This window comes from Drosophila persimilis, unplaced genomic scaffold, assembly GCF_003286085.1.
Source record: "Drosophila persimilis strain 14011-0111.01,24,50 unplaced genomic scaffold, DperRS2 tig00000002-arrow-pilon, whole genome shotgun sequence".
Taxonomy (NCBI): Eukaryota; Metazoa; Arthropoda; class Insecta; order Diptera; family Drosophilidae; genus Drosophila; species Drosophila persimilis.
This window is the reverse complement of record NW_020825289.1, coordinates 10,804,039-10,829,430: the sequence shown is the minus strand read 5'-3', so window position 1 is coordinate 10,829,430 and position 25,392 is coordinate 10,804,039. Positions and strand designations below refer to the sequence as shown.

The 25,392-nt window shown below is 48.8% G+C and overlaps 6 protein-coding genes across 8 annotated transcripts; 3 read left to right on the top strand and 3 right to left on the bottom strand.

Moving 5' to 3' along the window:
* Positions 1–2,349: 2,349 nt before the first annotated feature.
* Positions 2,350–6,249, top strand: LOC6590696. Its single transcript, XM_026986402.1, has 4 exons — positions 2,350–2,812; positions 4,159–4,309; positions 4,370–5,917; positions 5,981–6,249. The coding sequence occupies exons 1-3, from the start codon at positions 2,626–2,628 to the stop codon at positions 5,766–5,768; spliced, it is 1,737 nt and encodes a 578-aa protein (XP_026842203.1). The 5' UTR covers positions 2,350–2,625; the 3' UTR covers positions 5,769–5,917; positions 5,981–6,249.
* Positions 6,250–6,255: 6 nt separating this feature from the next.
* Positions 6,256–9,711, bottom strand: LOC6591040. Its single transcript, XM_002016596.2, has 3 exons — positions 9,249–9,711; positions 7,752–7,902; positions 6,256–7,691 (listed from the first exon to the last, which is right to left on the bottom strand). The coding sequence occupies exons 1-3, from the start codon at positions 9,433–9,435 to the stop codon at positions 6,311–6,313; spliced, it is 1,719 nt and encodes a 572-aa protein (XP_002016632.1). The 5' UTR covers positions 9,436–9,711; the 3' UTR covers positions 6,256–6,310.
* A 3,865-nt stretch (positions 9,712–13,576) lies between these two features.
* LOC6591039 (putative gustatory receptor 47b) lies at positions 13,577–14,962 on the bottom strand. The gene is made up of 3 exons (XM_002016595.1): positions 13,994–14,962; positions 13,774–13,935; positions 13,577–13,717 (listed from the first exon to the last, which is right to left on the bottom strand). The coding sequence occupies exons 1-3, from the start codon at positions 14,960–14,962 to the stop codon at positions 13,577–13,579; spliced, it is 1,272 nt and encodes a 423-aa protein (XP_002016631.1).
* Positions 14,963–16,481: 1,519 nt separating this feature from the next.
* Positions 16,482–17,342, bottom strand: LOC6591038 (probable N-acetyltransferase san). Its single transcript, XM_002016594.2, has 3 exons — positions 17,259–17,342; positions 16,819–17,142; positions 16,482–16,749 (listed from the first exon to the last, which is right to left on the bottom strand). The coding sequence occupies exons 1-3, from the start codon at positions 17,264–17,266 to the stop codon at positions 16,521–16,523; spliced, it is 561 nt and encodes a 186-aa protein (XP_002016630.1). The 5' UTR covers positions 17,267–17,342; the 3' UTR covers positions 16,482–16,520.
* Positions 17,343–17,474: 132 nt separating this feature from the next.
* On the top strand, positions 17,475–18,228 carry LOC113565071 (mediator of RNA polymerase II transcription subunit 29). Its single transcript, XM_026985404.1, has one exon. The coding sequence runs from the start codon at positions 17,522–17,524 to the stop codon at positions 18,089–18,091; it is 570 nt and encodes a 189-aa protein (XP_026841205.1). The 5' UTR covers positions 17,475–17,521; the 3' UTR covers positions 18,092–18,228.
* Positions 18,229–18,547: 319 nt separating this feature from the next.
* LOC113565195 (protein telomere ends associated) lies at positions 18,548–24,982 on the top strand. 3 transcript variants are annotated; one of them, XR_003408515.1, is made up of 14 exons: positions 18,548–18,932; positions 18,995–19,360; positions 19,425–19,994; positions 20,052–20,129; positions 20,193–20,225; positions 20,286–20,588; positions 20,655–20,702; positions 20,765–21,502; positions 21,569–22,178; positions 22,247–22,772; positions 22,829–22,906; positions 22,979–23,742; positions 24,391–24,649; positions 24,710–24,982. XR_003408515.1 is itself a non-coding variant. In XM_026986612.1 (13 exons), exons 1-13 carry the CDS (start codon positions 18,604–18,606, stop codon positions 24,316–24,318), a joined length of 4,968 nt encoding a protein of 1,655 aa, XP_026842413.1. In that variant the 5' UTR covers positions 18,549–18,603; the 3' UTR covers positions 24,319–24,351. The 3 variants fall into 3 exon arrangements, 2 of the variants coding, with proteins under 2 accessions (XP_026842413.1, XP_026842411.1); XM_026986612.1 differs by lacking the exons at positions 24,391–24,649; positions 24,710–24,982 and adding an exon at positions 23,794–24,351 and having other exon boundaries at positions 18,549–18,932; XM_026986610.1 differs by lacking the exons at positions 24,391–24,649; positions 24,710–24,982 and having other exon boundaries at positions 18,549–18,932; positions 22,979–24,351.
* Positions 24,983–25,392: the final 410 nt, after the last annotated feature.

Sequence of the window (25,392 nt, the reverse complement as noted above, 5' to 3'; positions counted from 1 at the left end):
GCACCGACCAACACTCACACTAAGGCACCATGTTGTACATATATACAATTTACATATATGATATGTAATGCAACCAGAGTATATACAAAATCACACATACATATACATAGCGTATATGTACATATTATGTATGTACTTACACACGTATGTACATGTGTAGAGGGAGGAGGTACACACGCAAAGCGCTCGACTATGCCGCACTCCGGACATCGTTTATCGATTTACAAAAGGCAGCAACAACAACAACAACAACATGTTTTCCAGCGGCGGTAGGTAGGCCGCTCTCTGCACCGTCCCCCCCCTCACCCACTTCCGCCCCTGCTCCACAAACACAACCAAAACAGCAGCGGAGAGACAGAAGTACACACACACACACACAACTAATACATACGCCCATGCATAGCCATGCCATAGCCGCCGCCGAACAACGACGGGCAAAACGCCTAACGTCCCACCTTCCCCCACCCTGCGGCACATCTCTCCACAAAATGTTGTTGCTGCTGCTACTTGGGGGAGTAGTGGGGGCTGGGCTGGCAGAAGCCGATGATGATGATGGCGATGATGATGATGAGTATGGAAGAGGCATGCCGGGAGCTGGCACAGCGGTGGGAGGGGGGCCGGCCGCCAGGACGAGACAGGCGGCTGCCACTGACTGCCTGTGTTTGCGTGTGTGTGTGTGCGCGTGTGTACAGTAAGAGAGAAACAGAGAGCCAGGGGAGCTAGGTGGAACGGACGTCGCAGTAGGAGCTGTCGCTGGCTGAAGGCTGAAGGAAGGCACGGGCATAGAGAGAGAAAAGCGAAAAAATATAATAAAAGCAACAAAAACCCGCACAAGCGAAAGAGATACAAACACACACACGCAACTGGCACATATACATACACACACACACACACAGGCGCCATCTACGTGTTAGTTTGGGGCTCAGCTCAGTCCGCCTCGCACAAGGAGCCAAGGGGGCGCGGACGGGCGGGCGTGCAGTGGCTGGCTGTCGAGAGGGGGGTTAACTGGTCGTAGGTTCGGTCGGCAGCAGTCAGCACTGGGGCTGAGTGGGGGCCGACGCCAACGACGACGACTACGGCGCTGGCAACAAAAACAGCTTGGAAAAGGAAAAAGAGTCGCAACAAAGCAACAACACGAACTGATGTCAGAGGAGATGAGGGAGCCGTGGGGCGGGGGGAGAGCGGCGGGCACAGAAATTCTACGGGACTTGCTTGGATCGATGGAATGGAGCAACTTTTCTGGGCCCCGTCGCCTGCTCTCTCCCCCTCTTGGATGCTGGGCTAAAGCGGTACAACCCATACATATGTATGTACATGCATACTGATGTACGTACATACATGCATATGTACAAGAAACAACGCTTTCACAGTAAAAGCTCTGACGCAGCGACGGCCGAGCCGATAAGGACAGGCAGCGAAGAGCACAGTGATCTCTGCTTAAGCAGGCCAAAGCCCGGGATTGGTAATTGTGCGATATTTCTGCCATTTCCGTATGCCACCAAATCAATGACCTTGAACTTCAGAGATGCATCTGTGTGGTATGTGTGAGTGCAGGCAACAACATATTCTGGCGGCACGACACGTGATGAAGGTGCAACAGTTTCTGCATCGGCAATCAAATAAAGCTGCCTCGAAAGCTAAGGCTGCAATGCCAATGCCTGGGAGAAGAGGGACAGAGAGAGGGAGAGAGATGGTGAGAGAGGTAGGGTGCGGGTGTTGGCATCCACATCCACTGCCTCGCACTGTTGCGATTTTGTCGCGCTCACGCACACACACAACAACAACAAAATGAAACGGCAGCAGCCACAACTAACAGCAACAACAATCTCATGTTTTTGCCTTGTGGGGAGGGAGGCGGCGAATGTGGGCGGTTAACGTTTCTGCTGCTGCTGCCGCTGTAGCTGCGGCTGTTGGAGCGGTGCGACGCTGCGCGTTTTATTGCGAGCGCCAAACTGCGCTGCTGCCGTCTATATGTCTGTTGTATGTGCCTCTACCTCTACCTCCTCCTACTCCTCCTCCTTCTCCACCACTGCCTTTGCCACTGCCAGCTATGATGATGATGAGGTTGCCTTCTTGTTCTTCTTTACACGTCCTCCAACGACGGTCGGCCGCGTCGCTGTTGGGGCCCGCTTTTGTTGTTGCTGCTGGTGGTGCTGCTGCGGCTGCTATGTGTCTGTGTGTATAAGTGAGTGCGCAAGAAGAGTGCGGGCCGGAGGGTGGGTGGAGAGGAATGGTCTCCCTGCTGCCTGGCTTGGCGCCGCTGCTGCCGTTGCCGATTCTGCTGCTGCTGGTGCTGCTGCTGCTGTTGGGTTTGTGCATGCAGCTCATCGTCTCATTCAAGTGTCCAACTTTTGTCGAAGCGGTCATACAAAACGGCAGTCGGACGGTTTCTCGCTCGCAGTTTACTCTCTCTCGCTCTCTCCGTTGGCGTTCCGTTCGGCTCTCTGCCTACGCCTGTGTTGATGGCTGGTGGAGCGGCCGGGGAGAAACACAGAACGCGGCTGGGCGGTCAGTAGAGCGCCTACACGCCTATAAAAAGACTTCGCCCGCCCCGAGCACTGTGGAACAGAGGTTTTGTGTTTTCGAATAACCGTTAGCTGAGCCAGCCAGTATACCGTTAACAGGATGAAGGACACGAAAGCGGCGCGCGCAATTAGTGAGTCCTCAACCACATCCGATAACACCTCCGACTTCATCGATATCGTGAAGCGGTACGACGTGGTCTACAACAATCACAATCCGGACTACAAGAACGTGGAAGTGAAGCTGAAGGTGTGGACGCAAATCGCGGACGAGATTGGGCTCTCAGTGGGTATGTACCAAAGATAGTACCTACTTAAGTAGGTCTAGAAATAGCAGCCCTGCGGAACACGCTTAGTTAGGGTATACAACATATGTACAAACATATTTATGTACATATTAAAGTATGTATTCAAAGGAACTTAGTCTTGTGCCTTGAATGCTCTGGCGGCGGTTGAAATTGAATTACGTAGAACACACACACATGCATACTTAGTCTACATACACATGCAGACATTCATATGTGTGTACCTGTCAGCCGCCAGCGGACAAACTCTGCCGCCGACTCTGCTGCGTCGCTGCGAATCGCGAACCGCCCGGCCTGATATTTTTCGTACGCTTGTGTTCGTACACCTACAAACATACATATGTACATGCATATATACAGACGAGGCGCTGGCGGGAGCGGGGAGCCGGGAGCAGGGACGTGGACAGGACGGGGGCGGGCAGCGCGACTGCGGTCGGCAAATTGCAGCGAGAAGCAGAAAAAAGAAGCAAAACACTGCCACTGGCACGCAGCAAAAACAAACAAGCACGGAAGAGCGAAACTGATACAAACTGCGCGCTCTGATGCTGAGAGAGAGCGGCCAAGCGACGACCGTACAGAGAGAGAGGAGAGAGCGCTTGTCAAAACAAAAATATTGCGCGGCGTTGCCAAATGCGAGCCAAAATAACAAACAGGCAACCACCTGTGCCAGACATTCGTTAGAATTGAAAAAGTGATTCTGCACGAGACCAAATGATAAGGCTACGCGAAGCCACGGTTAGGCAATCATTAAATCCAGTACGTACTCCACGTGCTCGTGAATGTGTATGATAAAATTGTATTTGGCAGCATATGTGTATACACACACACATACGTGCACATTTAGATACAGTAGCAGCCATTGCAAACCTTGCATTACCGGGAAATCGTGGCTGTGGATTTTTTTTTGCCGGACGGAGGACCAGGCTCACGTTTAAGTTGTCCTTTAAAATGTATACATAGAACCTATTGCAACGGGCTGCTAAATACATAGATTGATTATGATGATCACACCATCCCATCGTAAAAGTGTAGATTGAAATGCTTGGAATTAGAAAATTCTTTTATATTGCAAAACTTACGAGCCTATTTAGTTTATTATTTATAATTTAACACACGAAAGTACTCCAAAGTAGGTATTTTTCCTTCTATTCAAACGTTTTTGGTACCTTAAGATGGCGAAGATGCGTTTTCGCGCTCGGCCTTACTGCTGCAAGTTCGCTATCGATTTCGGAATTGTGGGTGGTTTTTGCACTGATAGGCAGAAAGCGCAAAAATAGCAAACCCGGTCACACTGTAAAGAACCGTCTAATAACGTACAATTGTTTTTGCAGAAGCATCAAAGCGAAAATGGAAGAACTTACGCGACAGTTACACAAAATATCTGCGCTCCTTTCGAGTGGGTACCAAAACCTCCAAGAAATACCAGTATTGGGCCCATGCCGATCATATGGAGTTCCTTAAGCCCTTCCAGGGACCTGGCAGGTAAGTGAACATTGATATGACCAATGGACCCATATTGATGGAATCTGTTGTTGATTATAGAAACTCAGCCAACGGAAATGGAAAGTCAAATGATGAGGACGACACCGAATGCGACTTCGGCTATCAAGTTCTGGCCAAGGCGACCAGCAACGGCGGGGAGGACGAGCTTAAGATAACCATAGCCACGGCATCGGCCAGCTGCTCGGCAATGAGCACGAACACAGTGAACACATACACGACGGCCATGACAAGCACAGGGGCGCCCATACTTACACCCAGCCTGGGCGTGGCTACTCCACCGAATCTGACCTCCCCTGGAAGCAACACCGGAATGGGTCCTCATAACCATAACAGCAACAGCAACGGGAGCCTCAACTGTGCCGCAGTGGCTCCCCTCAGTGCCCAGACGCCGCCTGCCAGCACGAGCTGCAATAGCGCCGTTGTCCTGCCCCTGCCCGCCACCGTCAGCAAAGCCAACGCCAATGCCCTGGGCTCTCTGGCCACTCACCCTCACCTGCCCCTCGGCATGGGCGTGGGTGTGGGTGGACTGGCCCAGCAGATGTTCCCACTGGCCACTCTAAAGGCGGCTGCGGCCGCCGCCGGAATACAGCTGCCGCCCACTGTCACACCTCCCAGTTGTAGCAACGCCAGCAACAGCAACGTGGGCTGCCTGATCATCGAGCCGCATCTGTTTGCAGCTGCCGATAACTTCAAGAAGGAGCTGAACGCAGCTGCTGCGGCCGGGACACCGCTCGGTCTCTTCCAGAACCTGGCCAATCAGGTCCAGAACGCGAATAACCTAAGCCTAAGCCGGCTGAATGGCAGCAGTGTATTCCCTACTGGTCTGGGAGATCCTACACCACCACCTCCACCACCGCCCGTTACAAACGCCACGAAGGTGCGACGCGTCCAACCCTCGCCACAGACAGCGGCCATCAATTTAAGTTGCTCGGCTCCGGCCAGCCAGCAGCCGGCACAAGCCAAGATGCGCAAGATCAGCGATCCGCGCTTCCCTGGCGACTGGGATGTGTCCGCCGTGTTGCAGGCCAACCGCGAGCTAGACGCCAATACTCTCTTCTTCCTGAGTCTGGCGCGACAGGTGCGTGCCATGCCCATGAAGTTCCAATCACTCGCCAAGATGCGTTGCATGCGCATCGTCAGCGACATCGAGCTGGAGCTGGAGAACTACGACTGCAACGGCGGAGCCCCTCCCGACGAAACGGCTGCTGCCAACATGAAGTACTGCAGCATGGACACTCCACCCCCTCCGCCCACACAGGACGGATCCATGATGATGGCCCCGCATGCTATGGCTCCTGAGGGTTCCACGGAGCACTTTGTCTATGTGATGTCCCCCTCGCGGGTGGAGAGCATGATCGATATATCCTCGGACGAAGAGACCACGATGAACGGTGGTAATCCCAACTCAACAAACACAAAATGTCTGGTCAACTGGTAGCACGGTTCCTACGAAAGCTGTAAGGCCACCGTGTCATCCTTCAGCACACAAAATGCCCACCATTCTGACACCGCTGCCGCTCCCTATTTATAGCGCAGCCTGTTTGCCGTGATCCCGGATTGGACAAGGTTGGCGATAGCAAGTATCAGGTGAGTCCCTACTCCCATGCACTTCTGTGACGAAATATTTACGACTAAATATTCCGATTACAGGTGAGCTGAATGGAGGACATGAAGCATCAAGGTAGCAGCGGGAACGTCTCTCGATGAGGATGGCCATGCCAACACATGCAAGGCCCAGTGCGACGGCGACAAGTTCTCGTGAGTGCCTTCAAGGCTTCCTAGTAGGTCGCGTTTCCTACTTCGCGTGAATGAAATTCTTTCAAATACCAGGATTATCGAAAATTTTTACCATTAAGCAACACAAGTTGGGTTGAGAATGGAAATATAAATATTAAAAGTCAAAAAGCATCTAAATGAGATATATAGTATAATTAAATATAAATTGTACATAAATACGCACAGCGCGCCATGCGAGTAAGCCTATCCCGATCCCACGACAGAGGGGCCACCGTTCATCGTGGTCTCCTCGTCGGAGGATATATCGATCATGCTCTCCACCCGCGAGGGGGACATCACATAGACAAAGTGCTCCGTGGAACCCTCAGGAGCCATAGCATGCGGGGCCATCATCATGGATCCGTCCTGTGTGGGCGGAGGGGGTGGAGTGTCCATGCTGCAGTACTTCATGTTGGCAGCAGCCGTTTCGTCGGGAGGGGCTCCGCCGTTGCAGTCGTAGTTCTCCAGCTCCAGCTCGATGTCGCTGACGATGCGCATGCAACGCATCTTGGCGAGTGATTGGAACTTCATGGGCATGGCACGCACCTGTCGCGCCAGACTCAGGAAGAAGAGAGTATTGGCGTCTAGCTCGCGGTTGGCCTGCAACACGGCGGACACATCCCAGTCGCCAGGGAAGCGCGGATCGCTGATCTTGCGCATCTTGGCTTGTGCCGGCTGCTGGCTGGCCGGAGCCGAGCAACTTAAATTGATGGCCGCTGTCTGTGGCGAGGGTTGGACGCGTCGCACCTTCGTGGCGTTTGTAACGGGCGGTGGTGGAGGTGGTGGTGTAGGATCTCCCAGACCAGTAGGGAGTACACTGCTGCCATTCAGCCGGCTTAGGCTTAGGTTATTTGCGTTCTGGACCTGATTGGCCAGGTTCTGGAAGAGACCGAGAGGTGTCCCGGCCGCAGCAGCTGCGTTCAGCTCCTTCTTGAAGTTATCGGCAGCTGCAAACAGATGCGGCTCGATGATCAGACAGCCCACGTTGCTGTTGCTGGCGTTGCTACAACTGGGAGGTGTGACAGTGGGCGGCAGCTGTATTCCGGCGGCGGCCGCAGCCGCCTTTAGAGTGGCCAGTGGGAACATCTGCTGGGCCAGTCCACCCACACCCACGCCCATGCCGAGGGGCAGGTGAGGGTGAGTGGCCAGAGAGCCCAGGGCATTGGCGTTGGCTTTGCTGACGGTGGCGGGCAGGGGCAGGACAACGGCGCTATTGCAGCTCGTGCTGGCAGGCGGCGTCTGGGCACTGAGGGGAGCCACTGCGGCACAGTTGAGGCTCCCGTTGCTGTTGCTGTTATGGTTATGAGGACCCATTCCGGTGTTGCTTCCAGGGGAGGTCAGATTCGGTGGAGTAGCCACGCCCAGGCTGGGTGTAAGTATGGGCGCCCCTGTGCTTGTCATGGCCGTCGTGTATGTGTTCACTGTGTTCGTGCTCATTGCCGAGCAGCTGGCCGATGCCGTGGCTATGGTTATCTTAAGCTCGTCCTCCCCGCCGTTGCTGGTCGCCTTGGCCAGAACTTGATAGCCGAAGTCGCATTCGGTGTCGTCCTCATCATTTGACTTTCCATTTCCGTTGGCTGAGTTTCTATAATCAACAACAGATTCCATCAATATGGGTCCATTGGTCATATCAATGTTCACTTACCTGCCAGGTCCCTGGAAGGGCTTAAGGAACTCCATATGATCGGCATGGGCCCAATACTGGTATTTCTTGGAGGTTTTGGTACCCACTCGAAAGGAGCGCAGATATTTTGTGTAACTGTCGCGTAAGTTCTTCCATTTTCGCTTTGATGCTTCTGCAAAAACAATTGTACGTTATTAGACGGTTCTTTACAGTGTGACCGGGTTTGCTATTTTTGCGCTTTCTGCCTATCAGTGCAAAAACCACCCACAATTCCGAAATCGATAGCGAACTTGCAGCAGTAAGGCCGAGCGCGAAAACGCATCTTCGCCATCTTAAGGTACCAAAAACGTTTGAATAGAAGGAAAAATACCTACTTTGGAGTACTTTCGTGTGTTAAATTATAAATAATAAACTAAATAGGCTCGTAAGTTTTGCAATATAAAAGAATTTTCTAATTCCAAGCATTTCAATCTACACTTTTACGATGGGATGGTGTGATCATCATAATCAATCTATGTATTTAGCAGCCCGTTGCAATAGGTTCTATGTATACATTTTAAAGGACAACTTAAACGTGAGCCTGGTCCTCCGTCCGGCAAAAAAAAATCCACAGCCACGATTTCCCGGTAATGCAAGGTTTGCAATGGCTGCTACTGTATCTAAATGTGCACGTATGTGTGTGTGTATACACATATGCTGCCAAATACAATTTTATCATACACATTCACGAGCACGTGGAGTACGTACTGGATTTAATGATTGCCTAACCGTGGCTTCGCGTAGCCTTATCATTTGGTCTCGTGCAGAATCACTTTTTCAATTCTAACGAATGTCTGGCACAGGTGGTTGCCTGTTTGTTATTTTGGCTCGCATTTGGCAACGCCGCGCAATATTTTTGTTTTGACAAGCGCTCTCTCCTCTCTCTCTGTACGGTCGTCGCTTGGCCGCTCTCTCTCAGCATCAGAGCGCGCAGTTTGTATCAGTTTCGCTCTTCCGTGCTTGTTTGTTTTTGCTGCGTGCCAGTGGCAGTGTTTTGCTTCTTTTTTCTGCTTCTCGCTGCAATTTGCCGACCGCAGTCGCGCTGCCCGCCCCCGTCCTGTCCACGTCCCTGCTCCCGGCTCCCCGCTCCCGCCAGCGCCTCGTCTGTATATATGCATGTACATATGTATGTTTGTAGGTGTACGAACACAAGCGTACGAAAAATATCAGGCCGGGCGGTTCGCGATTCGCAGCGACGCAGCAGAGTCGGCGGCAGAGTTTGTCCGCTGGCGGCTGACAGGTACACACATATGAATGTCTGCATGTGTATGTAGACTAAGTATGCATGTGTGTGTGTTCTACGTAATTCAATTTCAACCGCCGCCAGAGCATTCAAGGCACAAGACTAAGTTCCTTTGAATACATACTTTAATATGTACATAAATATGTTTGTACATATGTTGTATACCCTAACTAAGCGTGTTCCGCAGGGCTGCTATTTCTAGACCTACTTAAGTAGGTACTATCTTTGGTACATACCCACTGAGAGCCCAATCTCGTCCGCGATTTGCGTCCACACCTTCAGCTTCACTTCCACGTTCTTGTAGTCCGGATTGTGATTGTTGTAGACCACGTCGTACCGCTTCACGATATCGATGAAGTCGGAGGTGTTATCGGATGTGGTTGAGGACTCACTAATTGCGCGCGCCGCTTTCGTGTCCTTCATCCTGTTAACGGTATACTGGCTGGCTCAGCTAACGGTTATTCGAAAACACAAAACCTCTGTTCCACAGTGCTCGGGGCGGGCGAAGTCTTTTTATAGGCGTGTAGGCGCTCTACTGACCGCCCAGCCGCGTTCTGTGTTTCTCCCCGGCCGCTCCACCAGCCACCAACACAGGCGTAGGCAGAGAGCCGAACGGAACGCCAACGGAGAGAGCGAGAGAGAGTAAACTGCGAGCGAGAAACCGTCCGACTGCCGTTTTGTATGACCGCTTCGACAAAAGTTGGACACTTGAATGAGACGATGAGCTGCATGCACAAACCCAACAGCAGCAGCAGCACCAGCAGCAGCAGAATCGGCAACGGCAGCAGCGGCGCCAAGCCAGGCAGCAGGGAGACCATTCCTCTCCACCCACCCTCCGGCCCGCACTCTTCTTGCGCACTCACTTATACACACAGACACATAGCAGCCGCAGCAGCACCACCAGCAGCAACAACAAAAGCGGGCCCCAACAGCGACGCGGCCGACCGTCGTTGGAGGACGTGTAAAGAAGAACAAGAAGGCAACCTCATCATCATCATAGCTGGCAGTGGCAAAGGCAGTGGTGGAGAAGGAGGAGGAGTAGGAGGAGGTAGAGGTAGAGGCACATACAACAGACATATAGACGGCAGCAGCGCAGTTTGGCGCTCGCAATAAAACGCGCAGCGTCGCACCGCTCCAACAGCCGCAGCCACAGCAGCAGCAGCAGCAGAAACGTTAACCGCCCACATTCGCCGCCTCCCTCCCCACAAGGCAAAAACATGAGATTGTTGTTGCTGTTAGTTGTGGCTGCTGCCGTTTCATTTTGTTGTTGTTGTGTGTGTGCGTGAGCGCGACAAAATCGCAACAGTGCGAGGCAGTGGATGTGGATGCCAACACCCACACCCTACCTCTCTCACCATCTCTCTCCCTCTCTCTGTCCCTCTTCTCCCAGGCATTGGCATTGCAGCCTTAGCTTTCGAGGCAGCTTTATTTGATTGCCGATGCAGAAACTGTTGCACCTTCATCACGTGTCGTGCCGCCAGAATATGTTGTTGCCTGCACTCACACATACCACACAGATGCATCTCTGAAGTTCAAGGTCATTGATTTGGTGGCATACGGAAATGGCAGAAATATCGCACAATTACCAATCCCGGGCTTTGGCCTGCTTAAGCAGAGATCACTGTGCTCTTCGCTGCCTGTCCTTATCGGCTCGGCCGTCGCTGCGTCAGAGCTTTTACTGTGAAAGCGTTGTTTCTTGTACATATGCATGTATGTACGTACATCAGTATGCATGTACATACATATGTATGGGTTGTACCGCTTTAGCCCAGCATCCAAGAGGGGGAGAGAGCAGGCGACGGGGCCCAGAAAAGTTGCTCCATTCCATCGATCCAAGCAAGTCCCGTAGAATTTCTGTGCCCGCCGCTCTCCCCCCGCCCCACGGCTCCCTCATCTCCTCTGACATCAGTTCGTGTTGTTGCTTTTGTTGCGACTCTTTTTCCTTTTCCAAGCTGTTTTTGTTGCCAGCGCCGTAGTCGTCGTCGTTGGCGTCGGCCCCCACTCAGCCCCAGTGCTGACTGCTGCCGACCGAACCTACGACCAGTTAACCCCCCTCTCGACAGCCAGCCACTGCACGCCCGCCCGTCCGCGCCCCCTTGGCTCCTTGTGCGAGGCGGACTGAGCTGAGCCCCAAACTAACACGTAGATGGCGCCTGTGTGTGTGTGTGTGTATGTATATGTGCCAGTTGCGTGTGTGTGTTTGTATCTCTTTCGCTTGTGCGGGTTTTTGTTGCTTTTATTATATTTTTTCGCTTTTCTCTCTCTATGCCCGTGCCTTCCTTCAGCCTTCAGCCAGCGACAGCTCCTACTGCGACGTCCGTTCCACCTAGCTCCCCTGGCTCTCTGTTTCTCTCTTACTGTACACACGCGCACACACACACACGCAAACACAGGCAGTCAGTGGCAGCCGCCTGTCTCGTCCTGGCGGCCGGCCCCCCTCCCACCGCTGTGCCAGCTCCCGGCATGCCTCTTCCATACTCATCATCATCATCGCCATCATCATCATCGGCTTCTGCCAGCCCAGCCCCCACTACTCCCCCAAGTAGCAGCAGCAACAACATTTTGTGGAGAGATGTGCCGCAGGGTGGGGGAAGGTGGGACGTTAGGCGTTTTGCCCGTCGTTGTTCGGCGGCGGCTATGGCATGGCTATGCATGGGCGTATGTATTAGTTGTGTGTGTGTGTGTGTACTTCTGTCTCTCCGCTGCTGTTTTGGTTGTGTTTGTGGAGCAGGGGCGGAAGTGGGTGAGGGGGGGGACGGTGCAGAGAGCGGCCTACCTACCGCCGCTGGAAAACATGTTGTTGTTGTTGTTGTTGCTGCCTTTTGTAAATCGATAAACGATGTCCGGAGTGCGGCATAGTCGAGCGCTTTGCGTGTGTACCTCCTCCCTCTACACATGTACATACGTGTGTAAGTACATACATAATATGTACATATACGCTATGTATATGTATGTGTGATTTTGTATATACTCTGGTTGCATTACATATCATATATGTAAATTGTATATATGTACAACATGGTGCCTTAGTGTGAGTGTTGGTCGGTGCAAAGCGGCCCAAAGCATGTGTCCCACGGCTGGTCAGCGGCGCTCTGGAGTTTGATGCAACCAGCCCACATATGCATGAGGGCAAACCCATACATACTCGCTTGCACCTGACCTGACCGCCATTCCTCTTTCGTCATGCCTTAGACCCCTGTTGACAAAATTTGCCTTAGAAATATCTATCTATCTCGAAATTTATCTTCAGCCAAAAGAAATCTTCCATCTTTCCATCTTTCAGCTCAAAATCAGAACCTAACAAAGATCCCGTTTATTGGGAGTACTGCCTGGCGGTCACCTCACGCGGAAAGGACATCCCGCAGGCGTACACTTTTGATTGATTGATTAAAATATTAATTTCTAGATTTACCTTAATCATAGAAATTCACAATAAGTATACCCGCTTCATTGCACTGATTGGAAGTTCCATTATAAGTTTTTGATAAGACGAAGATCCCTTTACTGAGCTGGACATGGCAAAACGTCGATCTTTTCGGAGGAAACCTAATCTCAAGCGTGATTTCTTAAGTTTTTGGTTCCATTGACCTGTTGAAAGATCTTTCCTAAACGCATTTTGTAACTGGAACATGGATGAAATGCATTCTCAAGTATGCCGACATGCAATGTCCAATACGAAAACGAAGGAGTAGCAGCTTCTAGCCCATATGATCTGGGGCTCACAATGATCAGCCAAGTATGCTTCTTACGGCATCAATTATAGATTATAACATGTATACGATGTGTGAATAATATTAAATTGTCTTTGGCTCCACTGTGCCCCAGGCCAGTCCATATACGATTTGGCAACTTAAGTCCTGCCTCCATGTTCTCTCTCTGTTCTTCGAGACTTTTTATAGTGGTATTTATGAATAAAATCCTGATTCCATATCTTATAACTATAGTATGTGCTTAATTTTATGCTTTACTTACTTACTTATTGCTACAGCAACAAGTAGAATATCATGATGGAGATACAGTTCCACTCCTATGAGAAGATTACATTGAAAAAGGATCAGGGATTCTATCATTTGAATTTCCAGAATGTGCCCTGAAACAACTTTATAATGGAAAACCCGCTGAATGAATGGATTCCTCGTCAAAGCCCATGGATCCACTGTCGGGGGAAGTCGTGAGATCTACCTGCTGAGCTACAATAGGCGGAACAACACACCATCCACGCCATGTCATACGCCCGGGAGTTTCTTATTGATTTCGCGCAGGCCGCCGTCTTCTAAGCAATTTCAGCAAGGCCGAGATGTTGGAGGATGCGAGTTTTCTGAAGGAAGCTTTGAAGATTTTCTACAAATTTTCCAATCAGAAACCACTTCGAAACCAAATATCCGAGAAGCGCTTGCCCAACAGTTTTTTTCAAATAAAGAATAGATTTAGATTAATTTAGTTAGGATACATCGTATACGCATTGATTCTGGGAAAAAATCTTGTGTCCTGTGATAAGCACGAGGAACTATCCAAAGAATTGTTTTTGTATGCATTAATGAACATTAAAGGCGAACGCGATGAGCTAATCCAAATGAGTGCGGGGACCCATTGGCCCCACAATGTCCACGTCCCTACCTAATTCCCTCTGCCGCTCCTTGATCTGCTGCTGCTGGAATAGCAGTTGCACCAGGATAATCACATAGTTGGCCATGCCGTTGTACACCTGCAATGGCGAGACGTAGCTACTGAGAGGAACTCTTGGCTAGGGGCTCAGCTCACCAGGAAAATGGTTGACACACTGAGCGGTATGCTGCTCCCGATGAGGGCCGCCTGCCTGTTGTGCATGCGCCAATGCTGGAAGTCCTCCACCTGACTGCGGGCCAGTGGCTGCTGGGGAAAGTGCTGCGAGTAGAGGCCAAGGAGGCGGAGGCAGTTTCGCTTCTGCGGAGCAGGCACAAACAAGGATGATCTCCCTTAGTTATCGCAGCAGAGAACTCACCTCCCGCTGAAGCAGATAGCCATAGGTGCTGGTGATGATTAGCTTGTAGGAGTGAAGCGTGACGTGGAGCAGCATGAATGTGTACTCTAGGTCCCAGGCCTCGGACCCCAGAACCTTCTGGCAGATCACGTACACAAAGCAGGTCATCAGGCTGAACTCGTAGAAGAACCCGGCGGCAGCCGCGAACCCAAACACTGCATTCAACTCTGCCAGCAAATGGGAGCACCGCTTGGTGAACTCGAACAGCTTGGCAATCCTCCGATGGACCGTCGTTTGTGGACGATCGCTACCAGTACTTCCTTCGTACTCTTGATGGAGCAGCTTCTGGATGAGGCGCAGGCGCAGCCGCACGAAATCCATGATGGCAATGTGAACAAATCCCACCAGGCCCAGGGAGCTCGTCAGCAGGATGTAGGTGCCAGCCATCAGCAGGGTGGACGAGAGGCCGCAGGTGCACCGAGCCATGTCGAGGATGAGCGACAGAGAGAAGGAGAAGAAGCAGATAGTCACAATCACAGTCCCGTACCAGTACTTGGAGCGAGTACGCTGGTAGTTCCAGCGCACGGAGGGAAACTCCTCGGAAATGGCAAGGTCGAAGCCCTGCATGTTGGCCAGCAGCTTGACGTGGCGGCGCCGCTGGACGTCCAGCGTGAGGAAGTTTTCCACGTAGGTAATCGAGCAGCTGAGGCACTCCCACATGATGATCACCTTGACCACGGGAGTGAGGTGGCCAATCATGGCGGCGGCCATTCGCTCATCCTCCAGCTTAATCAGCACGCTGCCCAGGTAGCCACAGACGGCGAAACACCGGACGCAGACCGCATACAACACGCTCACAGGTGATGAAGCTGCTCCGCCGTCACTCTGGGTGCGCACCCGGAAGGTCACCAGTCCCCAGTAGAAGAGCAGGCTGTAGAGGTTGCCGTAGCAGTAGATGAAGCCATCGCTCGACGGCTTGCGGGGCTTCATGTGGCCGTTGCTGAATGATCCTGGCCAGAGGCGTGCAGAGGTTCTTATCCTCGCGTACAGAGGTAATTAAGAGCGATAGCATCGGACTAATTGAATACATCGTTTGTCAAGGGTGTTGCGCTTGTATATAACGATACCAAAAGTCTATACACTTGGGTACATACAGTGGGCTGCAAAAGTGAGTAAACGTGCTACCATGTAAAGCAACTTCAGACCATAATATTTCAATATTTCATATTATTCCTTATTACTATGGTCTGAAGTTGCTTTACATGGTAGCACGTTGGTCCTCTACAAAAAATTTATGTTATTCAGTTCAGAGAGGACTATTTACAACTTCTACAAGCCTAACTTCTTAATTTTCCGGAGAAATGTATTTATCCTGAATTTAACTAACTTGTTTACAAGACAGGAATCCGAAGCAAATTGCGAAAAATGTTCGAGAATGACTGGTTAATCAAAATTTTAAATTGCTGGAGTGGTTATCTCAAAGAACCGACCTTAATCCGATTGAAAGCCTACGGTCAATCGTGAAACGACGGCTTGAGCACTACGAATCAGCGCCATCTAACCAAGGCGATCTCTGGGGATGTATAGATGCGGAGTGCAATCCAATTTCAAAAGATATTTTTGGGAATTTGATAGAGAACATTCCAAACCGTATTAAAAAAGTAATATCTAATATGGGTCTATGCGCAAAATGTTAATATTATGATTTACTTTAATTTTTATGAAAAAGTGCAAAACCGAGTACATGCGAGTTCTTTTGGTTTTTTACTTTTCATTCTTTGAAAAATGTTTACTCGTTCTTGTAATTATTGTTTATTTTTTAAGAATACAAGTATTTATATGGGGAACAAATTTGGTTTGTTTGGCTTCATTCGTTTGCCTGTTATGGGAGGCTAAAGTCAGTGATTATGAGTATGTACTCACTTTTGCAGCCCACTGTATGTACGTACATATGTACATAGGTATCACACATAATTTTTTTCTCTCTAAACGAATCAAGATCGGTCCCAGTAAAGTGCTAGAAACGCGAATATAAATAAAGTCATAAATTATCAACTATAACATGGCTTTTTTTCTCCATGAAGTGGCTAAAAAAAATATTTAAAATTGGGATCTATGCAAGTATTTAAGCTGACTGCTACAATGCTGTAAAAACAGGCTGCTATGAAACTTAAAGTTTGCTGCTATGAAACTATTAATGCCGAGTAATTTCCGTCGTTGGCCTACACCATAGGGATTCCCTACGAAAATTCATTTATCTCAGCTCAATCTTTTATGGGACGTTTAATATAAAGTCTATATAAAGTTGGGGGTGCCGACGCTTTCGTTGTTGGGAACCTTACGGATGGTAACCTACCGTTACATTTCATCCGATGTACAGAGTATAGGATTTGTTCTTATTGCTTGTGCCCAAATGACAATAGCCGCGGCGTACATAGGATTATATTATGAATTATTATTGATTAACCATTTATTACACATATGTAGATATGACAGCACAACTGACCAGTATTTGCCATTGCCGGAGCGATTTTTATTTATTTGAAATTCATACAAAAGTGTATTGGCGTACTTTACTTCTTGGATTCGGGTTGTTGGCGCTGTTAGTGCTAGTGTTGATGTTGTTGGCATTCGGTGGGTTGCGGCGCAGTGCCTTCTGCAGGACATGGGCATCCGCGGGTTCGATGCGTTTGTAGTACTGCTCCTTGGTGTCGACGATTTCGAACCCAAACTTCTTGTAAAACTCAATGGCGCCATCGTTGTTGATCTGCACATGCCTGAAATGCGCTCGATAGTCAATGAAAACCATACAATCATCTGTAATGTAATATTTGTGGTTCCCTTACAGAAAAATGCTGTCAAAGTTGCCGTCCTTCTCCGCGTAGTTCAGTATGTGCTCGAACATGACGGTGCCGATACCCAAGCGCCGGTAGGGCGACAGGCAGCCAAGTGTCATGATATAGAGGCGACGCTGGTTCTCCGTTGTATCGATGCGGCAGCAGACGGCCCCGACCACAATGTCGTTGTAGTAGGCCAATTTGGCCAATTCGCCAGCTTCCAAAACATCCACATAGAATTTGTCATTGTAGGAGACCGGGAACACAACTGTATTGAGCTTTTTCAGTTGTTTTATGTTATGCGGCGTAACGTCGCCCAAGTCGATGCTATTTCTACAAAATAAAAAAACCAAGAAAATCAGACCCGAAGCGACGCACACTTTTAGGTTAGGATTTTTGGAGGGAGCTCTGGGTAGTGGTCTTTACAGAGGACAGGACACCTCACTTACCGAGTCATAGTTATTCAGTAGCTCCTTACGATATAATAATGCGCCTAGCGCCAATTAATTATGATAGAAAAATGTGTTTTCGCAGGACAGCTGTTCGGAATCGTTCTGCTAGCGTAAGCTATCGGATTTGACATCGATAGCTTTTGCGCACTTGTGAGCAAGTAATTGTATCGAAATCCCCTAACGCGTTTGTAAATAGAAAATTCTCAAACATTTAAATAATTCTCGTAAAAAAAAACAAGAACTCCGAGCAGTACATTAAAATGAACCCCAACATGAACATGATGCCTATGTCGGGACCGCAGATGATGCAAGTGATGCAGTCGTCGCCTCAGCCCATGATGCCGGCTGTCCCTCCCGGCCCCGTGCCCCAACAGCCCTTGCAACAGCAACAACCGGCCGAGAAACTGGACAACATATCGCGGGTTAAAAGTCTACTGGGACCCCTGCGGGAGTCGATGTTCCTAACCATCCGATCGAGTGCATTCACGCTGCAGCAGAACAACCTAGCGGACAATTTGAAACGGGATACAGGAGCCCATGGGCATCATGTGCCACGATTCGATAAACATCTGGAAGACTTCTATGCCTGCTGTGACCAAATCGAGCTACATCTGAAAACGGCGATGCAGTGCCTGCAGCAGCAGAACTCCTCCAACCATTATCTGCCTGGTCTGGTTACGCCGATGCGAATGGAAAGCTTTATGCCCGAAAACGCCGGGCCTATTCCGTACCCCACTTACTTGAATACGGTGCGAGTGCACGTTCAGTCGGCGAAGGACATTCACGACACCTTGATTAGTGCCGCCCAAAATATATCCCAGGCTGATTGATAGTTGTAGTTCATTTAGTTTTCCATACTTATCTTATTTCAAAGTCTAGATCTAAGAACAGAAAAAACAAAACTCTGCAAAATAGCTGGTTACATTCACCATTTACCAGTAGAAATATTATAAGAACTGCTTGTGCAGGATATAATTAAAATTAATAATAAATTATATACAAATTATAATTATACAAACTTAGTGTGGAAAAATGTTAAATATCGTCATAAATTTCATCAATCTGCTTAATTTACATTTTAACGCAGTTTAGGTGAACAAAATCGTGTTGTTTTTTTTTAAGGAAAGGTAAAGGATAGGATGGACCTACAACAGTAATTATTATTATTATTTTCCGCAGTTAAGCTCAATCTGATATCCTGTTTAAATAAAGGGGGCATCAGTGGGCTAAGTTCGCTCAAGCCAAAAAGCAAAACAGAGAAAAACAAAAAAGGCGCAAAATCCAAAAAGGCGTAAAAGTCAGCAGAAACCGACTGAAACTGAAGTTTATTAACAAAACAAAAATGTATTCTCCTCGAAAAAAAGCACACCGTCCAGCAGTCTCTTTTCGGGAGTTTAGTAAGCTAATTAAGAACCTGCCGGACATTGCATTCGACGTGCAAAGCGACCAAGCTGAGGAAGGATCTTACAAAACGCTGGACGAGTGCGCCCAGTGGTACTACGAAGCCTTCTACAAGGATCCCAGTGTACGAAAGCGGTACAAGTTCCAGGTGCGCGCTTGTGCCAAGGTAAAGAAGGATAAGTTGCTCAGTCTGCCCGAGGCAGAAGTAGATGGGACGCCCGAAGAGAGTGAGCATGAATCGGCTGATGATGTTGCAGTCAAAGTGGACAAGTGAGTATAGGTACCACCCAATGTATGCCACATTTTTGGCTAATTCTCTTGACCATTGACAGAATGGGAATGTTCATGTTTCCCGTAACCTTCGAAAACTTTGCAAAGTACGCGGACAGGGATATGATATGCAAGCTCACGACACAGAAGGAAACAAGCACGGAAGACATCCAGTCCGATAGCAAACAGAAAAGAAATCAGTTGCAGAAATTCTACAACTCATTCTACATGTTTCCAGAAGAGCGAAAGTCCACCAATATATTCCCTGAGGCACCGCCTGCACTTTTAGTGAAGTTGCTAAGACCTGGCTATCCCGTAGATGAAGCAACAGGCAGACGTTTAGCAGAGCATAAAAAAACGGGTCCAACAATCCAAGAGAACGAGAGGCAGCGGGAGCCTGAAGCTCCTGAAGGTCCTGAAGCAACCAGGTAAGTCCACGCTATTAATAAAAATGTTACCACAGCAGAGCTCTTCAATTTGTACCCTCGACAGCGACTTTCCCATTGTGAGCTTCCAAGTATTCGAGAAACATTTGGCGAACCTGTACGATATTGTGTGGCAGCTGAAGCTCAACGATCCCGAGTATGTGGTCAAGGATTTTGAGGAGGGGGCCTATTGCTATTACTTGGCATTTTATCTAACGCCGGAGATTCGTGACAGATACAAGTACATCCTAAAGCCGTGTACGTCGGATCTGAGTGCCCGCCTACTTGCCATACCCAGCCGCGAGGAAGCCGAAAAGCTCAGGCGAAATTTGCCAGAGTTGATTAAACCATCGCCAGATCTGGAGCGACCCAAAAGTCCCGATTTGGTCACAGAAACAGCAGTGGCACCTGTCGACTTTAAGTTTTTCAAAAAGTATATCGTGAATCTGGATGACATCAGTCAGCAAATGCGATGCTGCGACGAGTACAAGGACTTATCAAAAGAGGAGTGTGGCGCGGAATACTTCAGGCAGTTTTATAGCTCGCCAGAAATACGCGAAAGATTCCAGTATAAACTGAAGCCTTGTCCCGGAATGGTACGCGAAAGATTGCTGGGTCGACCGGCCTGCTCAGACGGGTAAATTAAAATATGAACGCATTTCACATTTAATTTGAAAATGTTTGTGCATTGCAGGCCATCGAATGGAGCTGAAAAGGCAGCCGAACAGAACCAACCAGCTCCAATAAAGGAAAGCAGTCGTAAGTCAGACCCGTAAGTGTCTCTGTTTTCAATGCTTGTGTGGCTTATGATTGGTTGATTATATTTATCTTTTAGCGAGCCTCTGCCTGAGGAGGAGCATTGTGTCGAGTAAGAAATAATGAATTATGATTGTCGAAACATTTAAAGTCCCTTTTTGTTCGCTTGCAGAAACGATAACAACAACAATAAAAAGTTTCCAGTTACGTTTAAGGAGTTTAAGCGTAGTGTGACGAATCTCAGCGAAATTGTACAGAAAATGCAGCAGAGCGAGGAGTACAGAGAGAAGTCCGAAGAGCAGTGCGCTAAGGAATACTACCAGGGGTTCTATTCCATGCCCCAGATGCGTGAACGCTTCGATTGTAAGTTCAAGCCCTGTCCCGCCAAGAAGTGCAAGCTGCTGCTCCGCTATGCAGTGGAACATCCTGAACCATCCGAAGAGCAGTCTGAAAACATTCCGCCTAAGAAGACAACGTGGGTATATTTGCTTATAATGCAAGATTTTCATTTTAACAGGCATTATCTTTATTGTAATTTCAGAAAGCCGTCTTCTTTGAGCTCCGCTCGTGATGACGTAGTAACTATTGGGTAAGAGAATGCCATATCTTTTTTGTGACCACACTAATAATCTCGTGCTCTTATCTCTGCAGCTCTGCTCGCTTCAAGTTTCCCGTGTCCTTGGGGGTATTCAGGCGCTCTATAAACTACGACGAAATCGTCAGGTCCCGGCTGGGAAAATCTACCGTCAAGCCGCAGCTCCAGGCCCAGACTGCCAACCCAAAGAACCCACAATACGAAAGGTATTTCCGTCAGTTTTATGTCGGGTTCTACGCATTCCCCTATTTTCGCAAGCAACACGCATATCGATTCAAATGTGGTGGGGACAAACAGCTGCTGAAAAAGCTGTGCGACTATGCGGTACCGTTGAATGAGAGTGCCAAGCGGAAAGTGGAAGACGAGCAAAAGCGCCGACGACCGATTGGTAGTCGTGGAAAAGCAGAAGCTGAACCTACTTTGAAGCCCAAGCCAGACCTGACAGACCGCTGTGGCGTCACAAAACCGATTTCCTTTAAAGTATTTTCCAAACTGTTGTACCTCGAAGATGCAGTTAGCAAAATGCAGCTGCATCCAAACTTCGCTGCAATGACGGAAGCTGGGTGCCAACGGCTGTACTACGAGTCCTTCTATAGCACGCCCAGCATACGGGACAAGTATCCGTGTAGAATAAAGCCCTGCCCGGCCGGCATGAGGGCCAACCTACTGCATATCCCCCCCAAGCCGGATAACCTGTCTGATCTCAGATACCCGCAGAGAAACGTATCTGGCCAGCGCCAGAGCACTCCAGATGTGGACAGATTGTATGCGGCTAGGAAAGCCGAGCTAGATGGGTAAGAAAGTTGAGTTTCCTGGCCCCAGGATTCTTTAGATGCATTGTCTCCCTTCCTTTCTTTCAGCAAAGAGAAACTTAACGTGGTCAACTACATGCCCCACAATCTGAGCTCCTACATAGCTCGTCGTGTTGCATGTCCCGAGAGAAGAGCTGTCGTTGAGAAGTACATAGTCGAAACGTTAAGGGATTTAAATGAGGCAGCGGCTAGCAGTTTCTCGGGGCTGGATACAGCTAGGATGGGAATCGGTGAAGAAGAGAAGACAGAGGCTACACCAGTGGCTGCAACGCTAGGCGTAGGAACTACAGCAGCGACTGGCCGTGAACCTGCAGAATGTCCAGCAGCCTCTATTGAAGTTGAAGGGGAAGTTGAATCTCCAGAGGAAAACAGAGTAAGGGGCTACACTGTGCCAGAGAGTACAACAGCAAGTGTTCCAGCCAGCACCGCGAACCGTCCGTGCTCTACTACTCTGCCAGAGGTTGAAAAAACGACGAATCCAGGGACCACTACGTCAGTAACGGCATCCAATGAAGTGCAGACAACAGCATCTGAGCAAGCAGCAACAGAAAGCAGCACAGCAGAAACAATGCATTCTGAGGCATCTGCAGTCACTTTGAGACACCTGAATGAACAACTTGAACAAACAGTGGAAATCTTTGCTGCGCCGAGCGACCAGGTAGGATAAGCAACAAGCAGCGTTTGGCGCAACCAAAACTAAACCACACCCTGTCTGTCCCTTAACAGGAGCACACTATCAAGCATTTAATCTTCCAAAGCACCGGCCTAAAGAGAACGATTTGGCGCATACTCTTCCAGCTGAGCCAAGAGGAGTTCCGCACCTACACAAGAATCCACAAAGGCGAGGCTTTCTATGAAAACGAAGGCCTGCTACAGCGATGTCATCAGCTGGTTGTGGACCAAGGCTATTGGCCACTTAATTTGTATGTGAAGCTGCCCATGTTGCGCCGACTGTTGCACAGCAAAGGAGTGGAAATGCAGTCGCTGGATCTGCTGCAGCTGTCGCCAAAGATCTTACATTGGAGCGATCTAATGCTGCTCACCGATTTCGATGAAATTGTTGAGCAGCATTACGCGGATCGCACCGGCAAGCAGATCGACGATGCGGAATTGCTGTTCCAGGAACGTGAGCAGCTTTATGCGAGCTGCTGGACGCATGATCAATGGATACGCCAAGTGCCGAAGATCACGAATGAAGCATTAAATGAGCCAATCTTTGGTGACGCATCTGCTGTTGCAGGTGTAGTATTAAGTAGGTGTTTTACATTTGATTAGTGGATATATTCTAAATGTGCATTGTATTGTCAGAGCTACTCTGTGGAGTGGAGGAAAGCCAGACCTCGGCGATAACTATTGAGTCAGACAACGCCAGACCCAAACCATCTGGTAAGTTGTTTGCCTGGTTGCGCTTGTCCACTTACGCAGCCTTTACGCAGTCTACTCTGCTTGTAATTACAGAAGTATCCATTTGCCCGCACACTGAGCTCAACGCTCAATCTACCAACTTTGTGGACATGGACGAAGTGGGTCCCGCTTCACAAATGCCAGACACAGAGAATGATCCGCTTAGGGAGAGCATGCAGGTTCCGGTCAAGCAGGAGGCAATTAAGTTCCTCGACAAGTTGCGCGGCAGCTGTGTCAACAGCCAAGACTTCCTGTGGGAGAGCATTGATTCAAACGAACAAATTATTAACTTGGATGACAGTCAGGAGTCACTTTCGGGCCTAGCTTGCTTTGCCATCCGCAAAGCGACAGAAATTGCGCCATCGAATGCAAATGCAGTTCCACAGTTTCCAGAAAGTGAAAACCCTAAAATATCCACGGAGTCAGAAATTATAGAGTCTCAGCCTGAGGCAGAGCCGCAGCTGAATGTGATGCAGAAGGAGGCGCTGGTGCCGCCTCTAAACGAGCCCATAAAACGCAAAGATAAAACGTCTGCCTCAAACGATGTGGGCAAGAAGCCGCGTCTGATGAACGAGAAGGTGCCGCAGTTGCGACACGAGTTCCGCGCCCTTCCGCTCCACGCCGTGGTATGCTTGGAATCGACAGACTTTGTTCCCGGTCTAGAGGACGAGCAACCAACCACTTCCTTGGAAGTCGCTTCTGCCAAGGAAAAGGAGCCTACAATCACCGCTTCGCAGGATTTTGCTTTAGGCAACACCCTTCTAGCATCCTCCCAGCTGGACGCCCTATTGGATGCTCAAAACGTTACGCTGCGCAAGGTAAATGAAAACGCTATCACTGTAACAGGTAGTGACAAGATTCGTGACCAGGGGCCCCCGCCTGTGCTGCAGATTTGCAGTATCTTTCGAGACGTGGAGCGCTACCGATTCTTCAGAGCACTGACAACAGAACAGATAATCAAGCACAGGATCGATGGATATATCGTGGGCAGTTCCTATCATGATGCGTTGATCAAGATAAACGGCAAGTTGTGCAACGTGCGGGGTGCCCTGATGGAAACCCTATTTCCCCATGTGTCGGCCCGACTGCGATCTGATTTGAAGGACATCCTCTGTGATCTGGGGGAATACATCTACAACAGTCGCTGGCACGCGTACAATGATTCCCTCCAGGACCTTCGAGCTCGTGTGCTGTCCATGTTTATGGACGTGGCCCCCAAGTTTGCATTCTTCCGCGCCGAGTTCGACAATGCGACTCGAGAATGGGCCACTTGCAGCACGATCGATTGGTGGGACCCGGGAGTCGTTGGGCCACGGCCCAGAGGCGACGTCGGGACGGTGCTCAAGCCAGGGGTACTCGGTCGCATGAAAGAATTAAAGGCGCAATTGCGTTGAATTTTTGTTTTGTTAATAAAGAGTGTTTTCCGTTATCCCACAACCTAACAAATTTTGTTTGCATATTTTCAGAAACCCTAATGCCATTACAAGTTTTTTATTTTATGCATCGGTTGGCGCAGGACGAGAGACAGTATGAATATAAGGCCATCAAAGCACTTCACGCTCTGCCGGTTGAAAAGAAGCTGCATTGCCAGGAGTTAGGAATCGTGTGCCGAAGTATGACTCTTCTGGCGCGAACAGGGCAACCCTCTATTTAGATCCTCTTCAAAGGAGCTTGGAATGCTAAATCAGTCAATGATCAAGAGAAGACCGATCCCATTCATGAAATGTAATTGAATACACATTCCTGCGGTGTGATCCGTTTTTATCAATTTGCATTATTTCACAGAGTCTGGCAGCAGTGGGGGCTACATGATTGCCAAGGAAGCTATATCACAGAAAAAAACCATTTTCAGGGAGCAGGCAACCATTTTCCATGGCATGCTAGTGGCCCAAGACATCAGTCCCGAGGATTTTGCTAGTCTGGATTAGGACACACAAAAAAAGATTGTGAGGATACTAGTTAATGTTAGGTATGCGTGTGAATATGTCGATACTACTTTTACAATTCTCGATTGTATTATTTTGTTTATTGTTTTAGTTAATATTTAATTACCCATGAATCGCCATTATCCAACTAGTTCCGAATAAACAATTTTTTTTTATTTCTAAATTTGTGTGAATGTGTGGACACATGGAAAGTATATGATCGTGTATATGAAATCATATATATAGATATATGATATTTAATAAGGCAAAATAATTCCCCAGGTACTCCACCTACCTCTAATCCCTATTTAATCTCCAATGCGAATAGCTAAATTTACCAATGCTAACTAAACTGATTGACTCCACTAAAAAGCTAGTACCTGACTGATTAATCTTAAATACATTTAATGACAACAGGCCAATAAATAAATAAATAAATACGCGAATAATTACCTCAATGATTGAATAAATAAATCGGTTAATTTATATAAAATAATTGATTTATTTAAATGGATTAATTGAAATAACTAAATAAACACCTAT

Excerpts from the sequence above, each read along its gene's own strand:
- LOC6590696 (XM_026986402.1), top strand. The coding sequence starts at position 2,626 with ATGAAGGACACGAAAGCGGCGCGCGCAATTAGTGAGTCCTCAACCACA. Across the intron at positions 2,813-4,158 it reads CGAGATTGGGCTCTCAGTGG|AAGCATCAAAGCGAAAATGG; the intron begins GTATGTACCAAA and ends TTGTTTTTGCAG. Across the intron at positions 4,310-4,369 it reads CCCTTCCAGGGACCTGGCAG|AAACTCAGCCAACGGAAATG; the intron begins GTAAGTGAACAT and ends TGTTGATTATAG.
- LOC6591040 (XM_002016596.2), bottom strand. The coding sequence starts at position 9,435 with ATGAAGGACACGAAAGCGGCGCGCGCAATTAGTGAGTCCTCAACCACA. Across the intron at positions 7,903-9,248 it reads CGAGATTGGGCTCTCAGTGG|AAGCATCAAAGCGAAAATGG; the intron begins GTATGTACCAAA and ends TTGTTTTTGCAG. Across the intron at positions 7,692-7,751 it reads CCCTTCCAGGGACCTGGCAG|AAACTCAGCCAACGGAAATG; the intron begins GTAAGTGAACAT and ends TGTTGATTATAG.
- LOC6591039 (XM_002016595.1), bottom strand. The coding sequence starts at position 14,962 with ATGAAGCCCCGCAAGCCGTCGAGCGATGGCTTCATCTACTGCTACGGC. Across the intron at positions 13,936-13,993 it reads GCTATCTGCTTCAGCGGGAG|AAGCGAAACTGCCTCCGCCT; the intron begins GTGAGTTCTCTG and ends CCTGCTCCGCAG. Across the intron at positions 13,718-13,773 it reads GTGTGTCAACCATTTTCCTG|GTGTACAACGGCATGGCCAA; the intron begins GTGAGCTGAGCC and ends TCGCCATTGCAG.
- LOC6591038 (XM_002016594.2), bottom strand. Across the intron at positions 16,750-16,818 it reads AACTTTGACAGCATTTTTCT|GCATGTGCAGATCAACAACG; the intron begins GTAAGGGAACCA and ends AGCGCATTTCAG.
- LOC113565071 (XM_026985404.1), top strand. The coding sequence starts at position 17,522 with ATGAACCCCAACATGAACATGATGCCTATGTCGGGACCGCAGATGATG.
- LOC113565195 (XM_026986610.1), top strand. The coding sequence starts at position 18,604 with ATGTATTCTCCTCGAAAAAAAGCACACCGTCCAGCAGTCTCTTTTCGG. Across the intron at positions 19,361-19,424 it reads GAAGGTCCTGAAGCAACCAG|CGACTTTCCCATTGTGAGCT; the intron begins GTAAGTCCACGC and ends TACCCTCGACAG. Across the intron at positions 20,130-20,192 it reads AGCAGTCGTAAGTCAGACCC|CGAGCCTCTGCCTGAGGAGG; the intron begins GTAAGTGTCTCT and ends TTTATCTTTTAG.